Source organism: Thalassophryne amazonica, chromosome 12 (genome assembly GCF_902500255.1).
Source record: "Thalassophryne amazonica chromosome 12, fThaAma1.1, whole genome shotgun sequence".
In the NCBI taxonomy this organism is placed as follows: domain Eukaryota; kingdom Metazoa; phylum Chordata; class Actinopteri; order Batrachoidiformes; family Batrachoididae; genus Thalassophryne; species Thalassophryne amazonica.
Window position 1 is genome coordinate 89,946,796 of NC_047114.1, and position 26,244 is coordinate 89,973,039.

Below are 26,244 nucleotides of genomic sequence, written 5' to 3' on the forward strand. Positions count from 1 at the left end.
TAAAACTATCGGTGAACTAGACAAGACTATTTTTTAATATTTTAAGTTCAACCATGATATTTAGTATGATTACAATACTATTCTATATTTGACATTTATATGTGTTTACACACACAAAAAAAGATTTTTGTGGAATTTAAAATTTTGGTAATTAGGGTTTGGGTAAAAAGGCTGTACAATGTAGAAACTACACATTGATTGCTATCATGTGGAAACTCTAGAGATGGCTAGCATACTGGCAAATTATGTTTCTATACTATTTACTCTTTTAATTCATTTTATTAGTAAACGGAGAGGGCCGTGGCCTCAACTTTATCTAAATTCTGGGTCTTTTAGTGAAACTTAGGGCTAGTGGCTGGCGATCACATAAGTATTTCTTCTGTTTTTCTTGTTGCTCAGTGCTGATAAATTACACTGTATTTGTTGTCTTTCTGACGCCGGATTCTGCTTTTTTCTTTTCTCTCTGTTTGAGGTGCGGCTCGATCCAGAGATGGGTGTGGTATCTGTTCCGGAAACTGTCCTATGCACCGGCAACATTTCCTGTATGTTCTTTTGTTTTGTGAATTGTTTTGTAATTTGTGTCTGTATCATGGCCCAAGTAGAGGGTCACCCCTTTGAGTCTGGTCTGCTTGAGGTTTCTTCTTCAGAGGGAGTTTTTTTCTTACCACTGTTGCTCTGGGGGTTAGTAAGGTTAGACCTTACTTGTGTGAAGCGCCTTGAGGCAATCTAGTTGTGATTTGGCGCTATATAAATGAAAATAAATTGAAATTGAGATATATGGCTTTCAGAAAAAAAATATAGTTAGCATTACCCCCCCAAGGGGTGGTTATGACCCCACAGTCCATAGGGTGTGTCCCACAACTGATGCACATGCTCCACAGTACCTCAAATAGTGCTGTCACATAGATGAATGATTTTTATAACTTTTAGGATTCATGGCCAAATTACAATAAGACAAAAGACTTTAAAAATAGATTCAATACTCCAGCTATCAAACATGAAATATCTGTAATGTACATTCTATATTTACCACATTTACTGGTCCATAGCTACAATAAATAAGCAAAATATTTTTTTTGTGCTTTATTGTTCACACAGACTACTGCTTTTTGAGGTTCATTCAGCGTTTCACAGCCCGTATGGCTTTTTAAAAATTTATCTCCAACCTACACTCCATCACCGAACATCTTTAAAGGTTCCCAAAGGGTCATCAACTCACGTGCAGCAGAATAAGTCCAAAGGTGGTACAATGTTTCCACAGAGTGGGTGTGTTTCCACTTATTAGTAGATGTCAGGCAGCTGAGTGTAGTTCCTGTCCCAGTAACCTTTCAAGTAGATCCAGTCCTGAGCTTTGTTGTGAGGGTTTGGTCCTTGACTGAACCACCTGCCGGGTTTGAACACAAAAAATAATTTAGCACAAACATGATAGATGTAGTGAACTGAGAGGGACAGAATGGGAAAAGAGCATGCATGATGCATGTGTACACGCATGTTCAGTGTCAGTGAACCACAAGACACAGCTGCAGGTGTGCATTGCGCCCTGCAGAGGGCGGTGTCGCGTAGCAATTTCACTAACCTGACAACCAGCCCTGAATTGGGCCAGATACTGGCCTCTCCTAGCCTGTGATTGGTTGGCGGCCGAGACGCTATCGTGGTGCAAGCGCTGCTCTCCTATTGGTCGTTTCGGAGCAGGAAATCTCACTCCAAAATAGAGGCCAGTATCGGCCCAGTTCATAGCCGAGCCGATTGTCGGGCTACAATTTCACACCACAAGAAGAAAACACATCAAAGCTTTGATTGAAGCAAACCTTGGGCCAATCGCAGTATTCCTTTTCAGTTTGAAGAATGGAGGATAGCGACATAGACAAAACACGATCACAATCTGCTAACTGACACGCCAACAAACAAGTTGACTTTCGCGTGACTCACCTCGTCTTCCATTCCTCCGTAGATTTGGTGCGATTCTTCCGAGCCATCCTCTGTTTTTCCTCGAGCCTCTTCTTCTCAGCACTAGCCGTGTCTGGAGATAAAAAGCACAGCAGAGATGCAAACTAAATCATCAAAAAAATGCATTCTAACACATTATCGTCCTTACGGAATATTTCTGTTCTTTTTCTGGTGTTAAACTGGCGAGGATGGACTCTATCTATCTTTTCATCATTCATTGATCTTTTCACTCACTGCATTTCAGAGGGTAGATGCTGACGCTTTTCTAAATCCTAGGAATCTGGCTCTTTTGATTTAAATAACCAACACATTTAAATATCTGGAATAAGTGTTTTAATGGTAGCTTAATCACATAGAACAGTTTAAAACCAGATTGTCTCCATTTTAAATGGTTTGGAACCAGTTTAAAATAATTTGCCATTTTCTAAACACATTAAAACACAAGAAAAGTCATGGTTTAAACAGTAAATTGAAGCTGTTTAAACCGGTCTGTCCTTGATGTAAAACAGTTTAAATCCACGTTATTCTCTCAGACTGTCCCACATATGTTCAGGGACAAAGTCGGTTGCCAGTTTGAGTACGGTAGAGTCTTCTCTCAAGAACATGTCAACAATCTGGAGCAATGGAAAACTGAACCAGCTATCGTTTGCTCAATGGACAATCAGCTCATCCACAATTTTCGTCTTCAAAACTGAGTACCATAACCTTGAATAAGTTTAAAGCTATGGTTAAATGTCTTGAGACCAGGTTGTCTGTGTGCAGGTGTTTTATGTGATTTAAGTTTAAGCTGATGTTAATCAATGTTTAATTAATTTTATTGCTTAAACTGGGTTGCTACCATTCTTGGTCAGCTCTTCGTTCTAAAACGGACCCGTGAGCTCAATGGTGCCAACCTTGTTAAATATAAAGTCTTAAAAAAAGAATCGTACCAATATCTCCATTCTCCATGGCGCGAATGTCAGGTCTGAGGCGACTGTCTGTTGGGGGAAGGACTTTCTCCATGGTTTTGTCCAACTCGTTTAGCCGCATGGTGAATGTGGAGAAGGCATAGAACTGCCACCAGGGGAAAAACAGATTAGAGCAAATACCCGTGGTGTAAATAATAAGTACAGCTCTGGGTTCCTGAAGTTCTTCTCTTCTCGTCATACCATGGCGGAGTTGTCTGGTCGAGGTGAGATCTTCCAGATGAGCTCGCTGCCTGGGATAACCTGGACAGTCTCTGCATCTGGTGGAGGCATCTCTTCTGGCTCCTCATCTACACTGTTCCGCTGACACAGAGACACATACAGACACAAAAAACACACTATACTTCATAACGGATGGACACAAACGAGTTAACAGCAGTAAAAATTTCATACCGGTTTGCTGCCCCTTTTCTCCTCACTAGCATTCTTTTTGTCTGCCTTCTTGTGGGCATCGAAGGCAGCGGGTTCTACTGTGTACAGACATTCAGTCCATTTCCCGTATATTGCACACTGCTTCTTTTTACTGCAGACACACAAACGGAAGAAAATTCAACTTTTAAATGTCAACAATGTTCAATAATGCACAGACTATCCACCCATTCTTCCAATGAAAACTATTTTTACTTGGACATCCATCAAGACACCTTTTACTTGGTGAGGCAGCTGCTCCCCTGCCCCAATTTTGTTTTTTGTTTTTTTTTTAAATCCCTTTATGACCTGTGAGTGTTGACAAATCTCTAGCAAAACAGCATGTACCCACAGTAAAGGTTTATTACTCCTGAAAATATGAGTCACTGAAAACCTACATTTCTGGAAAATTAATTGGCTTTGGGTTTACCTTAATAAAGTACAACCCCCTCCCCACCCCTCTACTTCCTAAACATATTTCATATTTTCCTGTTTGACGTGAGGACAGACTTGTCATTTGAACAATATTTTATGTGCAGATACGTATGCTTGTTGCTATGGCTCAACAAAAGCAGATTGAGCTAACAGCCGAACATTGAAGATTTTGCTAGTCTGCTGTCAAACTACAGTGAAGGATTGTAAAATTTAAAGCCCTGGTAATAGTGATCAGGAAATGAGGAGGCCAGCTCGTGTTTTTGTTGGATTTGCATCTAGACTGCAGCATCATAAACTGTCATGGAGCACCTGAAAATTATTTTGTGGCGTTGTCATTTTTATGGCGTTTTTTTAATGTTCTTTTATTGTTTGTGTATGTCTTGCTAGTGCACTTTTGAGGTCCTTGCACCCTTTTTCCAATGTGGTTTTAATACTGCAAACGGCAAATAAACTTGAACTTGAAACAGTGGGTTCCAATACTTTTGGTGAGGAATCTGGTTAACAGACAGCTGTGGTGATCAAGATAGTTTATTAAAATTAAAAAAGACATATGACTGTTTACATTCATGTCCTGTAATGACGTTTCTTGTGGGGATGTTAGTAAAACCAGGAACAGCTTATACATGTGTCTGTAATGGTGTTTTTTTCACTTGGCACAACATCATCATATGACATCTCTGTGATGTTATTATGAATTCATTCAAACCAGTCAATCACAAAGCTTTTTACTGATCATTATATGATTTACATCATCCATCTGGGCTGCTGGGTTGTTGAGATACATTTTTTTTTAAAAAAAGTGCTTTTTGGACCATGTTTTCCTTATCCTTTAACAAACTACTCCAAAATCTAAATACCTCTAGATATCTACCCAAGCAATATTAACACCAAGTTTGATCCATTTAGGCTTCTTGGTTGTTGAGCTATACAAAAACCCCCCTTGAAAAAACAAAAGCAAATGTGCTTTTCGGACCACGTTTTCCTTAACACCCAGAAGGCCAAGATCTGGTCAAATGACCAATCTACCTCTAAAGTCCACGGATAGTCAAATGACTCCAAGATCCCCTGTAGAGAGATACTTCTGTTATAAACAAGGAAGTCTCAGAACACCTCAGGGGAGGGGCTGACTTGGCTAGCCACATTCTTGTGTTTGCATATTTGCTGTCTGAAAGGGCTGCTGATTTGTGCTTAGGTGGATAAATAACTTTACCCTGGGGGGAGAGATGAAATTTTGTTTTCTGAATTGTATTGAAATGTACCAAAAAACAGACCAAAAGAAAACTTTTTCTGGATTTTATTGAAATGTACCAAAAAACACACCAGAAAACCAAAATATATACAATAGGTACAGGTTACAGTCACTCACAAAGACTAACAGTCCCCACACTGTTATTATGTCATTATGTCCACATGATGACAGCAAGCAGACACACATGCGTCACAGTGGGCAGTTGTTAGTCCATGTCTATCCAAACACAGTACATGTTGTCCAGCTGGGACATCCAGAACGACAGATCTTTCAGCCGCTGTGGTGCAAATAGTTGTAGCAATAGGTGTACCAGGCAGCTGTAATTTTACACGTTTTGCACACAACTCCTGCTTCATACGCAGCCCTTTCAGCTAAGCAGGCAAGTGACTCGAAGATCCCCTGTGGAGAGCTACTTCTGTTATGTAAACAAGGAAGTCTCAGAACACACAGACAGCAAATATGCAAACACAAGAATGTGGCTAGCCAAGTCAGCTAGCCAGGGTCATTTGACTCTCCATGGGATTTATGCAAACACAAGAATGTGGCTAGCCAAGTCAGCGAGCCAGGGTCATTTGACTCTCCGTGGGCTTTACAGGTAGAAGAGAAAAGCTTGGACCTCCGAGTGTTGCCCATCCAAAATCGAAATACCTCTAGATAGCTACCCAAGCAATATTACCACCAAGTTTGATCCATCTAGCCTTCTTGGTTGTTGAACTATACAAAAAGCCCCCTCCAAAAAACAAAAGCAAATGTGCTTTTCTGACCATGTTTTCCTTAACCTTGACCAAACTACTTCAAAATCTAAATATGTCTAGATATCTACCCAAGCAGTATTTCAACCAAGGTTGATCAATCTAAGCTTCTTATTTGTTGAACTATATAAAAAGCCCTCTCGAAAAAACAAAAGCAAATGTGCTTTTCTGACCACGTTTTCCGTAACCTTGACGAGACTACTCCAAAATCTAAATACCTCTTGATGTCTACCCAAGTAATATTTCCACCAAGCTTGATCCATCTAAGCTTCTTGGTTGTTGAACTATACAAAAAGCCCTCTCGAAAAAACAAAAGCAAATGTGCTTTTCGGACCAAGTTTTCCTTAACCTTTACCAAACTATCCAAAATCTAAATATCTCTAGATATCTACCCAAGCAATATTTCCACCAAGTTTGATACATCTAGGCTTCTTGGTTATTGAGCTATACAAAAAGTCCCCTCCAAAAAACAAAAGCAAATGTGCTTTTCAGACCACGTTTTCCTTAACCTTGACCAAACTACTACAAAATCTGAATTCCTCTAGATATCTACCCAGCAATATTACCACCAAGTTTGATCCATCTAGCCTTCTTGGTTGTTGAACTATACAAAAAGCCCCCTCCAAAAAACAAAAGCAAATGTGCTTTTCGGACCACGTTTTCCTTAACCTTGACCAAACTACTTCAAAATCTAAATACGTCTAGATATCTACCCAAGCAATATTTCAACCAAGTTTGATCAATCTAAGCTTCTTACACTCAACAAAAATATAAACGCAACGCTTTTGGTTTTGCTCCCATTTTGTATGAGATGAACTCAAAGATCTAAAACTTTTTCCACATACACAATATCGCCATTTCCCTCAAATATTGTTCACAAACCAGTCTAAATCTGTGATAGTGAGCACTTCTCCTTTGCTGAGATAATCCATCCCACCTCACAGGTGTGCCATATCAAGATGCTGATTAGACACCATGATTAGTGCACAGGTGTGCCTTAGACTGCCCACAATAAAAGGCCACTCTGAAAGGTGCAGTTTTGTTTTATTGGGGGGGGGATACCAGTCAGTATCTGGTGTGACCACCATTTGCCTCATGCAGTGCAACACATCTCCTTCGCATAGAGTTGACCAGGTTGTCAATTGTGGCCTGTGGAATGTTGGTCCACTCCTCTTCAATGGCTGTGCGAAGTTGCTGGATATTGGCAGGAACTGGTACACGCTGTCGTATACGCCGGTCCAGAGCATCCCAAACATGCTCAATGGGTGACATGTCCGGTGAGTATGCCGGCCATGCAAGAACTGGGACATTTTCAGCTTCCAAGAATTGTGTACAGGTCCTTGCAACATGGGGCCGTGCATTATCCTGCTGCAACATGAGGTGATGTTCTTGGATATATGGCACAACAATAGGTCTCTGGATCTCATCACGGTATCTCTGTGCATTCAAAATGCCATCAATAAAATGCACCTGTGTTCTTCATCCATAACAGACACCTGCCCATACCATAACCCCACCGCCACCATGGGCCACTCGATCCACAACATTGACATCAGAAAACCGCTCACCCACACGACACCACACACGCTGTCTGCCATCTGCCCTGGACAGTGTGAACCGGGATTCATCCGTGAAAAGAACACCTCTCCAACGTGCCAAACGCCAGCGAATGTAAGCATTTGCCCACTCAAGTCGGTTACGACGAACTGGAGTCAGGTCGAGACCCCGATGAGGACGACGAGCATGCAGATGAGCTTCCCTGAGACGGTTTCTGACAGTTTGCGCAGAAATTCTTTGGTTATGCAAACTGATTGTTTCAGCAGCTGTCCGAGTGGCTGGTCTCAGATGATCTTGGAGGTGAACATGCTGGATGTGGAGGTCCTGGGCTGGTGTGGTTACATGTGGTCTGCGGTTGTGAGGCTGGTTGGATGTACTGCCAAATTCTCTGAAACGCCTTTGGAGACGGCTTATGGTAGAGAAATGAACATTCAATACATGAGCAACAGCTCTGGTTGACATTCCTGCTGTCAGCATGCCAACTGCACGCTCCCTCAAATCTTGCGACATCTGTGGCATTGTGCTGTGTGATAAAACTGCACCTTTCAGAGTGGCCTTTTATTGTGGGCAGTCTAAGGCACACCTGTGCACTAATCATGGTGTCTAATCAGCATCTTGATATGGCACACCTGTGAGGTGGGATGGATTATCTCAGCAAAGGAGAAGTGCTCACTATCACAGATTTAGACTGGTTTGTGAACAATATTTGAGGGAAATGGTGATATTGTGTATGTGGAAAAAGTTTTAGATCTTTGAGTTCATCTCATACAAAATGGGAGCAAAACCAAAAGCGTTGCGTTTATATTTTTGTTGAGTGTATTTGTTGAACTATACAAAAAGCCCCCTCCAAAAAACAAAAGCAAATGTGCTTTTCGGACCATGTTTTCCTTAACCTTGACCAAACTACTTCAAAATCTAAATATGTCTAGATATCTACCCAAGCAATATTTCAACCAAGTTTGATCAATCTAAGCTTCTTATTTGTTGAACTATATAAAAAGCCCTCTCGAAAAAACAAACGCAAATGTGCTTTTCTGACCACGTTTTCCATAACATTGACGAGACTACTCCAAAATCTAAATACCTCTTGATATCTACCCAAGTAATATTTCCACCAAGTTTGATCCATCTAAGCTTCTTCGTTTTAAACTATACAAAAAGCCCTCTCGAAAAACAAAAGCAAATGTGGTTTTCTGACCACGTTTTCCTTAACCTTGCCCATCCAAAATCAAAATACCTCTAGATATCTACCCAAGCAATATTACCACCAAGTTTGATCCATCTAGGCTTCTTGGTTGTTGAACTATACAAAAAGCCCCCTCCAGAAAACAAAAGCAAATGTGCTTTTCGGACCACGTTTTCCTTAACCTTGACCAAACTACTCCAAAATCTGAATACCTCTAGATATCTACCCAAGCAATATTTCCACCAAGTTTGATACATCTAGGCTTCTTGGTTATTGAGCTATACAAAAAGCCCCCTCCAAAAAACAAAAGCAAATGTGCTTTTCGGACCACGTTTTCCTTAACCTTGACCAAACTACTCCAAAATCTGAATACCTCTAGATATCTACCCAAGCAATATTTCCACCAAGTTTGATACATCTAGGCTTCTTGGTTATTGAGCTATACAAAAAGCCCCCTCCAGAAAACAAAAGCAAATGTGCTTTTCGGACCACGTTTTCCTTAACCTTGACCAAACTACTCCAAAATCTGAATACCTCTAGATATCTACCCAAGCAATATTACCACCAAGTTTGATCCATCTAGGCTTCTTGGTTGTTGAACTATACAAAAAGCCCCCTCCAAAAAACAAAAGCAAATGTGCTTTTCGGACCACGTTTTCCTTAACCTTGACCAAACTACTCCAAAATCTGAATTCCTCTAGATATCTACCCAAGCAATATTTCCACCAAGTTTGATACATCTAGGTTTCTTGGTTGTTGAACTATACAAAAAGCCCCCTCCAAAAAACAAAAGCAAATGTGCTTTTCGGACCACGTTTTCCTTAACCTTGACCAGACTACTCCAAAATCTGAATACCTCTAGATAGCTACACAAGCAATATTTCCACCAAGTTTGATCCATCTAAGCTTCTTGGTTTTAAACTATACAAAAAGCCCCCTCCAAAAAACAAGAGCAAATGTGCTTTTTGGACCACATTTTCCTTAACCTTGACCATCCAAAATCTAAATACCTCTCGATATCTACCCAAGCAATATTTCCCCCTAGTTTGATCCATCTAGGCTTCTTGGTTGTTGAACTATACAAAAAGCCCTCTCGAAAAATCAAAAGCAAATGTGCTTTTTGGACCACGTTTTCCTTAACCATGCCCATCTAAAATCGAAATACCTCTAGATATCTACCCAAGCAAGCTTTCCACCAAGTTTGATCCATCTAGGCTTCTTGGTTGTTGAACTATACAAAAAGCCCCCTCCAAAAAACAAAAGCATATGTGCTTTTCAGACCATGTTTTCCTTAACTTTGACCATCCAAAATATAAATACCTCTAGATATCTACCCAAGCAATATTTCCACCAAGTTTGATCCATCTAGGCTTCTTGGTTGTTGAACTATACAAAAAGCCCCCTCCAAAAAAACAAAAGCAAATGTGCTTTTCGGACCACGTTTTCCTTAACCTTGACCAAACTACTTCAAAATCTAAATACATCTAGATATCTACCCAAGCAATATTTCCACCAAGTTTGATCCATCTAAGCTTCTTGGTTGTTGAACTATACAAAAAGCCCTCTCGAAAAATCAAAAGCAAATGTGCTTTTTGGACCACGTTTTCCTTAACCATGCCCATCTAAAATCGAAATACCTCTAGATATCTACCCAAGCAACCTTTCCACCAAGTTTGATCCATCTAAGCTTCTTGATTGTTGAACTATACAAAAAGCCCTCTCGAAAAATCAAAAGCAAATGTGCTTTTTGGACCACGTTTTCCTTAACCTTGCCCATCTAAAATTGAAATACATGTAGATATCTACCCAAGCAATATTTCCACCAAGTTTGATCCATCTAGGCTTCTTGGTTGCTGAGGTATACAAAAAGCCCCCTCCAAAAAACAAAAGCAAATGTGCTTTTCGGACCACGTTTTCCTTAACCTTGACCAAACTACTTCAAAATCTAAAAACATCTAGATATCTACCCAAGCAATATTTCCACCAAGTTTGATCCATCTAAGCTTCTTGGTTGTTGAACTATACAAAAAGCCCTCTCGAAAAATCAAAAGCAAATGTGCTTTTTGGACCACGTTTTCCTTAACCATGCCCATCTGAAATTGAAATACCTCTAGATATCTACCCAAGCAATCTTTCCACCAAGTTTGATCCATCTAGGCTTCTTGGTTGTTGAACTATACAAAAAGCCCCCTCCAAAAAACAAAAGCAAATGTGCTTTTCAGACCACGTTTTCCTTAACCTTGACCAAACTACTTCAAAATCTAAATACGTCTAGATATCTACCCATGCAATATTTCCACCAAGTTTGATATATCTAGGCTTCTTGGTTGTTGAGCTATACAAAAAGCCCCCTCCAAAAAACAAAAGCAAATGTGCTTTTCAGACCACGTTTTCCTTAACCTTGACCAGACTACTCCAAAATCTAAATACCTCTAGATATCTACCCAAGCAATATTTCCACCAAGTTTGATCCATCTAAGCTTCTTCGTTTTAAACTATACAAAAAGCCCTCTCCAAAAAACAAGAGCAAATGTGCTTTTCGGACCACATTTTCCTTAAACTTGACCATCCAAAATCTAAATACCTCTAGATATCTACCCAAGCAATATTACCACCACGTGTGATCCATCAAGGCTTCTTGGTTGTTGAACTATACAAAAAGCCCCCTCCAGAAAAACAAAAGCATATGTGCTTTTCAGACCATGTTTTCCTTAACCTTGACCATCCAAAATCTAAATACGTCTAGATATCTACCCAACCAAAATTTCCAGCAAGTTTGATCCATCAAGGCTTCTTGGTTGTTGAGCTATACAAAAAGCCCTCTCCAAAAAACAAAAGCAAATGTGCTTTTCTGACCACGTTTTCCTTAACCTTGACCATCCAAAATCTAAATACCTCTAGATATCTACCCAAGCAATATTTCCACCAAGTTTGATACATCAATCAATCAATCAATCAATTTCTTTATATAGCGCCAAATCACAACAAACAGTTGCCCCAAGGCACTTTATATTGTAAGGCAAGGCCATACAATAATTATGTAAAACCCCAACGGTCAAAACGACCCCCTGTGAGCAAGCACTTGGCTACAGTGGGAAGGAAAAACTCCCTTTTAACAGGAAGAAACCTCCAGCAGAACCAGGCTCAGGGAGGGGCAGTCTTCTGCTGGGACTGGTTGGGGCTGAGGGAGAGAACCAAGAAAAAGACATGCTGTGGAGGGGAGCAGAGATCGATCACTAATGATTAAATGCAGAGTGGTGCATACAGAGCAAAAAGAGAAAGAAACAGTGCATCATGGGAACCCCCCAGCAGTCTACGTCTATAGCAGCATAACTAAGGGATGGTCCAGCCCTAACTATAAGCTTTAGCAAAAAGGAAAGTTTTAAGCCTAATCTTAAAAGTAGAGAGGGTGTCTGTCTCCCTGATCTGAATTGGGAGCTGGTTCCACAGGAGAGGAGCCTGAAAGCTGAAGGCTCTGCCTCCCATTCTACTCTTACAAACCCTAGGAACTACAAGTAAGCCTGCAGTCTGAGAGCGAAGCGCTCTATTGGGGTGATATGGTACTACGAGGTCCCTAAGATAAGATGGGACCTGATTATTCAAAACCTTATAAGTAAGAAGAAGAATTTTAAATTCTATTCTAGAATTAACAGGAAGCCAATGAAGAGAGGCCAATATGGGTGAGATATGCTCTCTCCTTCTAGTCCCCGTCAGTACTCTAGCTGCAGCATTTTGAATTAACTGAAGGCTTTTTAGGGAACTTTTAGGACAACCTGATAATAATGAATTACAATAGTCCAGCCTAGAGGAAATAAATGCATGAATTAGTTTTTCAGCATCACTCTGAGACAAGACCTTTCTGATTTTAGAGATATTGCGTAAATGCAAAAAAGCAGTCCTACATATTTGTTTAATATGCGCTTTGAATGACATATCCTGATCAAAAATGACTCCAAGATTTCTCACAGTATTACTAGAGGTCAGGGTAATGCCATCCAGAGTAAGGATCTGGTTAGACACCATGTTTCTAAGATTTGTGGGGCCAAGTACAATAACTTCAGTTTTATCTGAGTTTAAAAGCAGGAAATTAGAGGTCATCCATGTCTTTATGTCTGTAAGACAATCCTGCAGTTTAGCTAATTGGTGTGTGTCCTCTGGCTTCATGGATAGATAAAGCTGGGTATCATCTGCGTAACAATGAAAATTTAAGCAATACCGTCTAATAATACTGCCTAAGGGAAGCATGTATAAAGTAAATAAAATTGGTCCTAGCACAGAACCTTGTGGAACTCCATAATTAACTTTAGTCTGTGAAGAAGATTCCCCATTTACATGAACAAATTGTAATCTATTAGACAAATATGATTCAAACCACCGCAGCGCAGTGCCTTTAATACCTATGGCATGCTCTAATCTCTGTAATAAAATTGTATGGTCAACAGTATCAAAAGCAGCACTGAGGTCTAACAGAACAAGCACAGAGATGAGTCCACTGTCCGAGGCCATAAGAAGATCATTTGTAACCTTCACTAATGCTGTTTCTGTACTATGATGAATTCTAAAACCTGACTGAAACTCTTCAAATAGACCATTCCTCTGCAGATGATCAGTTAGCTGTTTTACAACTACCCTTTCAAGAATTTTTGAGAGAAAAGGAAGGTTGGAGATTGGCCTATAATTAGCTAAGATAGCTGGGTCAAGTGATGGCTTTTTAAGTAATGGTTTAATTACTGCCACCTTAAAAGCCTGTGGTACATAGCCAACTAACAAAGATAGATTGATCATATTTAAGATCGAAGCATTAAATAATGGTAGGGCTTCCTTGAGCAGCCTGGTAGGAATGGGGTCTAATAAACATGTTGATGGTTTGGATGAAGTAACTAATGAGAATAACTCAGACAGAACAATCGGAGAGAAAGAGTCTAACCAAATACCGGCATCACTGAAAGCAGCCAAAGATAACGATACGTCTTTGGGATGGTTATGAGTAATTTTTTCTCTAATAGTTAAAATTGTGTTAGCAAAGAAAGTCATGAAGTCATTACTAGTTAAAGTTAATGGAATACTCAGCTCAATAGAGCTCTGACTCTTTGTCAGCCTGGCTACAGTGCTGAAAAGAAACCTGGGGTTGTTCTTATTTTCTTCAATTAGTGATGAGTAGAAAGATGTCCTAGCTTTACGGAGGGCTTTTTTATAGAGCAACAGACTCTTTTTCCAGGCTAAGTGAAGATCTTCTAAATTAGTGAGACGCCATTTCCTCTCCAACTTACGGGTTATCTGCTTTAAGCTACGAGTTTGTGAGTTATACCACGGAGTCAGACACTTCTGATTTAAAGCTCTCTTTTTCAGAGGAGCTACAGCATCCAAAGTTGTCTTCAATGAGGATGTAAAACTATTGACGAGATACTCTATCTCCCTTACAGAGTTTAGGTAGCTACTCTGCACTGTGTTGGTATATGGCATTAGAGAACATAAAGAAGGAATCATATCCTTAAACCTAGTTACAGCGCTTTCTGAAAGACTTCTAGTGTAATGAAACTTATTCCCCACTGCTGGGTAGTCCATCAGAGTAAATGTAAATGTTATTAAGAAATGATCAGACAGAAGGGAGTTTTCAGGGAATACTGTTAAGTCTTCTATTTCCATACCATAAGTCAGAACAAGATCTAAGATATGATTAAAGTGGTGGGTGGACTCATTTACTTTTTGAGCAAAGCCAATAGAGTCTAATAATAGATTAAATGCAGTGTTGAGGCTGTCATTCTCAGCATCTGTGTGGATGTTAAAATCGCCCACTATAATTATCTTATCTGAGCTAAGCACTAAGTCAGACAAAAGGTCTGAAAATTCACAGAGAAACTCACAGTAACGACCAGGTGGACGATAGATAATAACAAATAAAACTGGTTTTTGGGACTTCCAATTTGGATGGACAAGACTAAGAGACAAGCTTTCAAATGAATTAAAGCTCTGTCTGGGTTTTTGATTAATTAATAAGCTGGAATGGAAGACTGCTGCTAATCCTCCGCCCCGGCCCGTGCTACGAGCATTCTGACAGTTAGTGTGACTCGGGGGTGTTGACTCATTTAAACTAACATATTCATCCTGCTGTAACCAGGTTTCTGTTAGGCAGAATAAATCAATATGTTGATCAATTATTATATCATTTACCAACAGGGACTTAGAAGAGAGAGACCTAATGTTTAATAGACCACATTTAACTGTTTTAGTCTGTGGTGCAGTTGAAGGTGCTATATTATTTTTTCTTTTGAATTTTTATGCTTAAATAGATTTTTGCTGGTTATTGGTAGTCTGGGAGCAGGCACCGTCTCTACGGGGATGGGGTAATGAGGGGATCTAGGCTTCTTGGTTGTTGAGCTATACAAAAAGACCCCTCCAAAAAACAAAAGCAAATGTGCTTTTCAGACCACGTTTTCCTTAACCTTGACCAGACTATTCCAAAATCTAAATACCTCTAGATATCTACCCAAGCAATATTTCCACCAAGTTTGATACATTTAAGCTTCTTGGTTGTTGAGCTATACAAAAAGCCCCCTCCAAAAAACAAAAGCAAATGTGCTTTTCAGACCACGCTTTCCTTAACCTTGACCAGACTACTCCAAAATCTAAATACCTCTAGATATCTACCCAAGCAATATTTCCACCAAGTTTGATCCATCAAGGCTTCTTGGTTGTTGAGCTATACAAAAAGCCCTCTCCAAAAAACAAAAGCAAATGTGCTTTTCTGACCACGTTTTCCTTAACCTTGACCATCCAAAATCTAAATACCTCTAGATATCTACCCAAGCAATATTTCCACCAAGTTTGATACATCTAGGCTTCTTGGTTGTTGAGCTATACAAAAAGCCCCCTCCAAAAAACAAAAGCAAATGTGCTTTTCAGACCACATTTTCCTTAACCTTGACCAGACTATTCCAAAATCTAAATACCTCTAGATATCTACCCAAGCAATATTTCCACCAAGTTTGATACATCTAGGCTTCTTGGTTGTTGAGCTATACAAAAAGCCCCCTCCAAAAAACAAAAGCAAATGTGCTTTTCAGACCACGTTTTCCTTAACCTTGACCAGACTACTCCAAAATCTAAATACCTCTAGATATCTACCCAAGCAATATTTCCACCAAGTTTGATCCATCAAGCTTCTTCGTTTTAAACTATACAAAAAGCCCTCTCCAAAAAACAAGAGCAAATGTGCTTTTCGGACCACGTTTGCCTTAACCTTGACCATCCAAAATCTAAATACGTCTAGATATCTACCCAAGCAAAATTTCCAGCAAGTTTGATCCATCAAGGCTTCTTGGTTGTTGAACTATACAAAAAGCCCTCTCCAAAAAACAAAAGCAAATGTGCTTTTCGGACCACGTTTTCCTTAACCTTGACCAGACTATTCCAAAATCTAAATACCTCTAGATATCTACCCAAGCAACATTTCAAGCAAGTTTGATCAATCTAAGCTTCTTATTTGTTGAACTATATAAAAAGCCCTCCCGAAAAAACAAAAGCAAATATGCTTTTCGGACCACGTTTTCCTTAACCTTGACCATCCAAAATCGAAATACCTCTACATATCTACCCAAGCAATATTTCCACCAAGTTTGATACATCTAGGCTTCTTGGTTGTTGAACTATACAAAAAGCCCTCTCCAAAAAAACAAAAGCAAATGTGCTTTTCGGACCACGTTTTCCTTAACCTTGACCAGACTACTCCAAAATCTAAATACCTCTAGATATCTACCCAAGCAATATTTCCACCAAGTTTGATCCATCTAAGCTTCTTGGTTTTAAACTATACAAAAAGCCCCCTCCAAAAAACAAGAGCAAATGTGCTTTTGGGACCACATTTTCCTTAACCGTGACAATCCAAAATCTAAATACATCTAGATATCTACCCAAGCAATATTTCCCCCAAGTTTGATCCATCTAGGCTTCTTGGTTGTTGAATTATACAAAAAGCCCCCTCCAAAAAAAACAAAAGCAAAGAGCTTTTCGGACCACGTTTTCCTTAACCTTGACCAGACTACTCCAAAATCTAAATACCTCTTGATATCTACCAAAGCAATATTTCCACCAAGTTTGATCCATCTAGGCTTCTTGGTTATTGAGCTATACAAAAAAGACCCCTAAAAACAACAACAAAAAAAGCAAATGTGCTTTATGGACCATGTTTTCCTTCACTTTGATCAAATTACTCCAAAATCTAATTATGTCTAGATATCTACCCAAGCAATATTCCATCTACGCTTTTTAGTTGTTGAGCTATATGAAAAAATAAAATAAAATAAAGAGGAGCCCCCTCAAAAACCAAGTGTCTTTCGGACCATCTTGACCTTGACCAAACTATTTCAAAATCCAATCATGTCTTTATATCTGTTCAAGCAATATTCCCATTTATCTTGTCCACACACACACACACACACACACACACACACACACACACACACACACACACACACACACACACACACACACACACACACACACACACACACACACACACACACGGGAAACAATACTCTGCTTGTGGCTTTGCCGACTTACAGGGTAAAAAACGACCTGACTGACCCTGACATGTACTGCAGACTTATCTAACTGCCATATTAAAGCCTCATATTATTACATAAGGCATTAAGTCAGAACACACAGTGATTCAGACAGTATTGATGGGTAATGAAATCAGAGGTACCTCTTATCCAGAATGTATCCCTCCACTTTATGGAGCTCTTTTCCAAAGAGGCCGCAGGGTTTGAACGTCATGCTGCATCTCTCTCCGGTCCTGCCACAGAGCGACAGAATAATTACTGATTCTCTTTTGCTCTTCTGCTGTAACACGAGACTTTCAAATCTTAATGATCCCACTCCCTCGTGTCATGTCCAGAGAACTCTGTCCTATTTCTGTCCCAATAAAACGAGCGCATTACTGCAGAGTAAACAGAGACATGGGGACATTTCTCTTACTTGTGATTGATCACATCCATGGTGCCGTACTGCTCAAGCCAAAGCTGACCCACAATGATGTTGTGAACACAGCAGGTGGGGTTTGTCCAGGTGTATGCTTCATTATATCTGCAGAGCCAGAACAAAAAAAACAACAAAAAATTGTTGACTTACTGAAGAAATCGCTGGGTGCTGGATCTTCAATTACACTGCAAAAACACAAAATCTAACCAAGTATATTTGCCTGATTTATAGTTAAAATATGTAAATTACAATTACAAATAATACAAGACAAATCTCTTCCGTAAAATTCCAGTAAGACATCAGGACTTGTTTTTAGACAATACATCTTAAAAATCCCGAGAAGTGAAAGTGGAAACGTGTTTTGAATTATATCAGATGAAACAAGCTTCACTTCCTCAATACGAATAAAATATAAAATAAAAAAAGGAGTTTCTCAGCTAATTTCCAGACCTTACCTCAAGAAATCCAAGTGAATTTTCATTTGTTCCTTTGGCAGTTTTTTTTTTTTTTTAACTATTTTTTATTTATTTGACTTGTTTTACAGATCATCTTTTAATGTTTTACAAAAATAAGTCCTTGTATCTTACTGGAATTTTACTTGTGAAGAGATGGTGTCTTATATTAATTCAAATCTAGGAGCATCCACTCTTGCCGCAATCAGAACACAACTGCATTGGATCCTGGATAGCAACAACCCATACAGCTGGTCTCGAAAGTAACCATCTGTCTATTGCAGTCAGGTGAAATGTGGGTGTCCCCTTGGTCTTTTCCAGGCACTGGGGTCCTCAGCACTGAGGCACCTGTTTGCTGGATCTTGCCCAGAGAAACGCACCACATGGTCATGGTAGGTGTTGCACCCTCACAAGGCAAGTAACAAAGGCACAAAGTCATTCCAGGGGTACACAAAAACCCTCTGAAGAGACTTACCATAGTACCAAAGATATCTAGTTGCCGCCTTAGGTCACTAGTTAACATTCAAGTCTCACAACTACACAGTGTGATAGGTATCACTAAGACTTGACATTTACTCATCTGCATCAATATCGACATCACCAAACACCTCTGACCAGTAACCTAGTGACTCCTTAAGCGTTTCCCAGGCGTCACTCAATCTCAAAGGCTGAGAACCCAGAGACATGAATATCACTGCAGAGAAACAGTCAAATGTCTCTACAAGTTCAACACTTTCACCAGATACAGATACACATCTGATGGCTAAGTCCAGGAAGTCATTGAAAACCTGAAGCTTAATCTTGATCCAGGACAACTGCAAACCCAGATTCGGATTGCTTGCACAGCTTCTCAAGTGCTGCAATCAAGATATCCAGTGATTTCACAAACATCACAACATCATCTGCAAAGTCACTTGTTTCTTATATTAAGTGTAAATGAGATATTTTGACTAGAAGTTAGACAAATACACTAGTGAGATTTAGATTTTTTTTTTGCAATATGTGCACAAAAAGGATGTTCTAACCACAATAACATGTAAAAAATAAATAAATGCATGATGCAGCACTTACATGGGCAGCTCCAGCGTAATGATTCCCTTTGGTTCTGCTTCTATGCTCTTTCCCCAAAACTTGAGTTTGGGGTAAATTGAACCATGGAAGACAAAATCCTCTTTGAGGCCCTCGGCGTGAAAGGCACTGACAGGAGGATGATGGCTTACTTGCTCTGACACCCACCTGAAACCCAAATCCTCTCTGATGGAGAACAGCAACACAATCAGTGGCCACAATAACTAATTTGCACCAGAGTGCAGAATAGTTCAAGTGCGGGTGCGCTGATGAAATGCATTTCAGATATTGATGAGCTCGCCGTCTCACCTGATCAGCTCGTATGTTTCCCCCAGCAGCGGGTTGAAAGGCTTCCCGGTTCTCTCCCACTGCGATGCAACAGCCGACACAGCAAACGCTGCAACACACTGCAGAGCATCGACTGATGACAACCACGTTACGTGTGACAATGTCTGTGCATGTAAAAAAGAAATAAATAAAATGAAATGGTTTGTTTACCTTCATCCTCTCAACAGAGTCTGTTGAGGTATTGGCCTGATGGAGGAGGTAGGTGTGCTCCATGTATTCTGTCAGCCGCTGCAGGAAGCTCAGGGGCTCATTAAATATCACTGGCATGGCAATCTTTGACAACTCCTGAGTGAGAAGAGACACAGTGTAGAAACAGTCTACTGCTCAGCGGTGTGCATTGTGCACTGCAAGGTTTTGGTTACACCTGCACAAACAGCATTACAATATGTGCATTCAGTTAGCTGCATGAAAATATGTCCTTACGACATGCATTATCTCCAGTTACTGCTTGATAGTATGGCCTTACAATAGAATCACAATCAGAATAGCTTTTATTCTGTATTCCGTATTATCAAACAGTAGCAGAAGATAATTCACATATTGTAAGGCCGTCCCCAATATGTACATTATCCCAAGTTACTGCATGAAAATATGCCCTTACAATATGCGCATTATCTTGAGTTACTGCATGATAATACTGCCTTACAATATATGCATTATCTTCAGTTATTACATGATAGTATAGAATTAGATGATGTGCATTACCTTTAGTTACTGCATGATAGTATAGAATTACATGGTGTGCATTATCTTCAGTTATTGCATGATAGTATAGAATTACATGATGTGCATTATCTTCAGTTATTGCATGATAGTATAGAATTACATGATGTGCATTATCTTCAGTTATTGCATGATAGTATAGAATTACATGATGTGCATTATCTTTAGTTACTACATGATAATATAGAATTACATGATGTGCATTATCTTTATTTACTACATGATAGTATAGAATTACATGATGTGCATTATATTCAGTTATTGCATGATAGTATAGAATTAGAAGATGTGCATTATATTCAGTTATTGCATGATAGTATAGAATTACATGATGTGCATTATATTCAGTTATTGCATGATAATATAGAATTACATGATGTGCATTATATTCAGTTATTGCATGATAGTATAGAATTAGATGATGTGCATTATATTCAGTTATTGCATGATGTATAGAATTAGATGATGTGCATTATATTCAGTTATTGCATGATAGTATAGAATTACATGATGTGCATTATATTCAGTTATTGCATGATACTATAGAATTAGATGATGTGCATTATCTTCAGTTATTGCAAAATAGTATAGAATTAGATGATGTGCAATGCATTATATTCAGTTATTGCATGATAGTATAGAATGACATGATGTGCATTATCTTAAGTTATTGCATGATAGTATAGAATTAAATGATGTGCAATGCATTATATTCAGTTATTGCATGATAGTATAGAATTACATGATGTGCAATGCATTATATTCAGTTATTGCATGATAGTATAGAATTACATGATGTGCATTATCTTCAGTTATTGCACGACAGTATAGAATTACGTGATGTGCATTGTTTTCTGTTACTGCCTGATAATATAGAATTACATGATGTGCAATGCATTATATTCAGTTATTGCATGATAGTATAGAATTACATGATGTGCATTATCTTCAGTTATTGCACGACAGTATAGAATTACATGATATGCATTATCTTCAGTTATTGCACGACAGTATAGAATTACATGATGTGCATTAACATCCGTTATTGCATGAGAGTATAGAATTACATGATGTGCATTGTCTTGCGTTATTGCATGATAATATAGAATTACATGATGTGCATTATCTTCAGTTATTGCACGACAGTATAGAATTACATGATGTGCATTAACATCCGTTATTGCATGATAGTATATAATTACATGATGTGCATTGTCTTCCGTTATTGCATGATAATATAGAATTACATGATGTGCATTATCTTCAGTTATTGCACGACAGTATAGAATTACATGATGTGCATTAACATCCGTTATTGCATGATAGTATATAATTACATGATGTGCATTGTCTTCCGTTATTGCATGATAATATAGAATTACATGATGTGCATTGTCTTCTGTTATTGCATGATAGTATAGAATTACATGATGTGCATTATCTTCAGTTGTAGAGAAGCTTGAATCTTCGACTGGACTGGGTTGCTTGATGCAAGGATGTTTCACTTCAAATCGCAGAAGCTTCCTGAGCTAAAATTCTTGCTCTGGTAGTCTGACTTCTGTCTTGACTCTTGTAGAGAAGATTTACATGATGCGCAATGCATTATCTTCAGTTAGCAGCGCAATAATACATGACTGTAAATTTCTAAATGTGGATTGGTCTGTTGGCAAATTTGAAGTTGTGTTACTTGAATTTCCAACCCAACCCAACCTTTGGAACGCTTAAAAATTTCCAGTGATTCTCCCCATGCTGGTCTCCTCTGTTGGCACCAATAAACCTCACATCTTTTTCGTGAGTCTCACCTTTTTCTTTAAAAATTTAATTCAACCACATGTGGTTTTCACAGGTTCAGATTTTGTAACCCAGATTTATTCAAACTCAGCTTGACCCAGTGTGTCATGATGGTGTTATGATTAAAAACTGCCATTTAAAATAAATCAACATCAAGAAATGTTTTGAAATCAAATTTTTATATAAAAGTACATTTTTGTGATACTTCATATGTACATATATATGAGTCTTCCCCCTCAATTAAATATGATTCATTAACTGTGCTTAAGTGGCAAATAAAACATTAACAGACATGAATAAATTCATTAATTCCAGTCACCGGCTGGTGTTAGAGCTGAGATCCCTGAGGATTCCATGACACTAATGACTATAATCCTAATGCCAGGATAAGGTAATGAGCAAATGCAAAACTAATTTATCACAGTTATCTTACTTTTTATTTGACTGTCGTCATTATTCAACATGTGGACTATCATTTTAAGACAGCATTAATTTTCTCAAACCAGCATATTTTAGTACAACAAACAGGAGAAGGGTCTTTTCTCACCATGCCGATGCACTTTTTTAGGATACTCCAGATGCTGATGTCGTTCCGCGAGAACATGGGAGCTGGTAGCGACATTCTATGGGAGAACAGTACAGACAGACTTTACACAGAAATCAATAGACCTTATTCTAAATAAGACAATACTGTCATTATAGTGTTTACACGAGCTGTTTAAAGAATATTCCATTCATATTTCCATTTATATACCAGAGAGCATCGCCTGATTAATGACTCAGCCACATTATGTCCCCTATGCATTACATGCTACAAAACACTGACAGTCTTATTAAAGTACACACCTTAATGTTTACAATATACTTCAACAATGTGACAGATTAGAATATTTCACATCAAGCCATTTTTCCCTCTCCTTTCATATTGTGTTAACCATGGAGCAGGTCTCAGCCTCATTATATCTAAGGGCCCTGTCCCACTGGCGTTTAGGAGGATTTGTGCATGAAATGAGGAGACAAAAGCTGAGCGTCCGCAACAAAGGTGGGTGGAAATGACAAATGTCCCGGGGTGGATCAGCGAATACATGAGGAAAAAAAGCGGATATAACAGGGAACAGAAGCGAAGGCGACCGCGGAGGCGCCCCCATAAGGGGCACAGCAGCCGTGATGCACTCGCTCCATCCGTGCCCACTCTGTCTGCATGCGCAACATACCATTTGCGACCGTGATGTGGCCGTGCTGGGCACGCGTCATATCTGTTTTGCACGCTGTCCCGGTCCGCCGCCAACCCGCGCCAACCCATTGGTTGCGGATATCAGCGGATGACAGGGGATATGCGGCGCGTTGGTTGTGTATGTCCTGCGTATGTTTTCAGTATGTGTTCAGGCAGTGATGCAGATCTCATCCGCAGCAGGATTTTTGAGCCGCTCAAAAATCCTGCTGCGGACATGCATGCCTCTGCGGATGATCACGGACGTGTTCGGATGGTGGCCGACTCATACAGGAATGTTACACGGTTATTGCGGTTGTTTGGCGGATGTGGGCCACTTTTGTGCGCATTCCATCCGCAAATCCTCCTAAACGCCAGTGGGACAGGGCCCTTAATTCTGGATCTGTTAGTGAAGTAAAGGGCTAACTGCCGGCGACTACATTAGTAACGTCTGTGCTTCTCTGTAAGTTTACTGCTGGGAATTAGTGCTTTTTTAGGTGCTGTTAATTCCAGCTGACTGATTCTGGTCTCTTTCTCTCCGTTTGAGCTGCTGTTGCTGCAACTGGGACTTAGAGTTTGGCACCGCCTGCTGGACCACTAGAGGAAGTCACAGCTGACAAACCTGTCAAAATGGATGCTGATTTACAACATTTAACAAGGACCTACAAGTGGGACTTTTTAGAACTGATCTGTACTGGATATATATATATATATTTGCATGCTTGATGACTTTTAGTTTGCACTTTATTTATTTGAGCTCTGTTTTTGTTAGAATGGCATAAGCAGTGGGTCACCATTCTGCGTCTGGTCTGCTTGAGGTTTCTTCCTCAAAAAATAAAAATGCCACAGGGGGAGTTTTTCCTTACTACCGTCGCCTGTGTGCTTGCTCAGGGGGTGGAGCTCTTGAGGTTAAGACCTTACCCATGTGAAGAGCCTTGGAGCGACTTTGTTGTAATTTGGAGCTATATAAATAAATTTAATTTAATCTTATGACCTTATTCTGTTTATGTTCATCAAAAATATTGAGGACCCCAACAACTGGATATAGCCCAGGGGCTGCCTGGCTATGAGATTTGTTGGCTACATTTAGGATGTGGGATTGAACCGATGGTTTTCTGCAGGATCCATTGGTGGATCCACTGACATGTGACATACGTACATTCTTCTTGACCTGAGCTGAATCCTGCTAACAAAAACAACAAGCAAACAGATGCGTGTGAAAGCATCCATGCAAGAGATATCACTTTGCACACATCTAAGATCACTAATAATTAAACATTTCCAAGAGTCACTTTATACTTGGACACATGCACGCCTTCTTAATCTTAGCCTTGCTTGACGAAATCCAGTCTCGTTGGATTGAGGTTATCATTCCATTTTGCTGACAGCGGTCATATCACATGCAGACTAAATGCAGGTGGTGTGCTCTTCAAACTTTCAAAAAATGAGTGCTGCACCTTCACAAATAAAGCCATTATGTCAGCTAAATATACACAGACACACTCTGTATACATAAAGACCAGGGGAGCAGGTGTTCCACTGATGCCAGACAGCCTAAACCAGTTTTAGCTCCTGAACAGAAAGCGAAGGCCCCTGGCCCAGATTATGTTCTACATCCCTCAACCCCACAATGGATGTTTGCATCTCTCCATGTTCTTAAAATAAACACCTGGCATTATGCAAAAATACATTGCTTAGCAGAAGATATCTTAAAAAGTGGAACGGGCGGCATCTGTGGAGTCTGTACATGTGAATTAATATTCTGGAGCAAGTCTCATTTACAACCAGCACTCTTTTTGCATGCATAGAATGAATAGAGCTACACTATGTGATTCTAGAAGCATCCGTTTTGTTTAGTTCGGTTTAGTTTATTACACTTCCTTACGGATATAAAAACATACAGCACAAATGCAGTGGAATACTTTAAAATCATTGGAACAACAAGGCATAAAAATAGATGAAAATGTCATAAAATGAAAATATATTGCAAATATTAAATTACAGAGAATTTAAAATGTCACTAAAATACTCAAAAAAGAGTTAATTTAATTGGCACCAACAAGACTAAAAAAATAATTTAAAATACCAGTGACAGGATAAAACAGGTGCATTGCACCTCTGCAGGCCATCCTCTAAAAGAAATATTTTAATTCAGTTATAGCAAATGTACATAAATGCAAAATTATGTTGGTCTACAATCTGAGAAGTGGCAGACTGATACCCAGGAGTGATGAGTTCAAAAATAACTGAAATAACTCCTAAAATCCTTCCGTTAGAAAAAAACGTTAAGACTTTTGCACAAATATAATTTAAAGGCAGCTGAAAACAATTTTATTTGACAGGAGTAAATCCACATAAACAGACACCACATGCATTTTTGATGCATCTCACACACATTCTGCCAATTCTCCAACTCCTCTATGCCAGCACACGCTAAATTATTCATGGATCACTTGTTGGATTAAGGGATGTGTGTGTGTGTGTGTGTGTGTGTGTGTGTGTGTGTGTGTGTGTGTGTGTGTGTGTGTAATGGGGGGTGAAGGCAGCCACAGAAATAAAGGGAAACTGTACAATCTTCATGAACAAATCACCAAGATGGCCGTTTGAACTGGGAGTTAGATTTTCCAGAAAAAAAACAAACATGTTATTGTCTGTGGAACAGGAGCTCAACCAAAGACACCGGATGACAAAAACCGAGCGGAGTGGAAAGGCGGTATCCAGTTACCACGGCTGTGTCACTTACTACCCTGTCCTCTTGTCAATTGATGTCACGCGCATGCTGAGTGGTCTGTCACGTGGTTAAGGCGCTGGTAATCTTGCGTGTACCAAACAGCAGTGAAACAGCAACGTTTACCTTCATCTCAACATTAAACAACATCATACCTGGAACATGTCCCACCTGTGTTTCTTGACTCCATTGTCCTGGGCTGACTTGTTGCCATGACTGTCCTCCCCTGACATGCCGTTAGGCCGCCCTGAGAGAGCTGGGGTGGCGGAAGCTGCCGAAAAAGGGCGGCGAAGGGGGTGTCTCTGGCTGCGTCCTCTTCACAGGAATAATCGGCCACAGACTACCAGCTACTCACAGAGGGCACCGACTCCGACTCTGTGGGATGACAGAGGCTGGACACCAGGTCATGTCGTACACAAACAAACACGTACAGTACAGGTGCCAGC

The 26,244-nt window shown here is 39.6% G+C and overlaps 1 protein-coding gene across 1 annotated transcript; it reads right to left on the reverse strand.

Annotated features, from left to right (window-relative positions):
• Positions 1–842: 842 nt before the first annotated feature.
• On the reverse strand, positions 843–26,171 carry LOC117522487 (oxysterol-binding protein-related protein 1). The gene is made up of 12 exons (XM_034183908.1): positions 25,970–26,171; positions 22,408–22,483; positions 19,497–19,631; positions 19,308–19,405; positions 19,002–19,184; positions 17,476–17,583; positions 17,204–17,293; positions 3,306–3,435; positions 3,096–3,215; positions 2,877–3,000; positions 1,930–2,020; positions 843–1,384 (listed from the first exon to the last, which is right to left on the reverse strand). The coding sequence occupies exons 1-12, from the start codon at positions 26,029–26,031 to the stop codon at positions 1,282–1,284; spliced, it is 1,320 nt and encodes a 439-aa protein (XP_034039799.1). The 5' UTR covers positions 26,032–26,171; the 3' UTR covers positions 843–1,281.
• Positions 26,172–26,244: the final 73 nt, after the last annotated feature.

Coding starts and splice junctions, on each gene's coding strand:
- LOC117522487 (XM_034183908.1), bottom strand. CDS start 26,031: ATGTCAGGGGAGGACAGTCATGGCAACAAGTCAGCCCAGGACAATGGA. Junction 19,632..22,407: donor TAAAAAAGTGCATCGGCATG/GTGAGAAAAGAC, acceptor CTTCTCACTCAG/GAGTTGTCAAAGATTGCCAT. Junction 17,294..17,475: donor ATGGATGTGATCAATCACAA/GTAAGAGAAATG, acceptor GCTCTGTGGCAG/GACCGGAGAGAGATGCAGCA.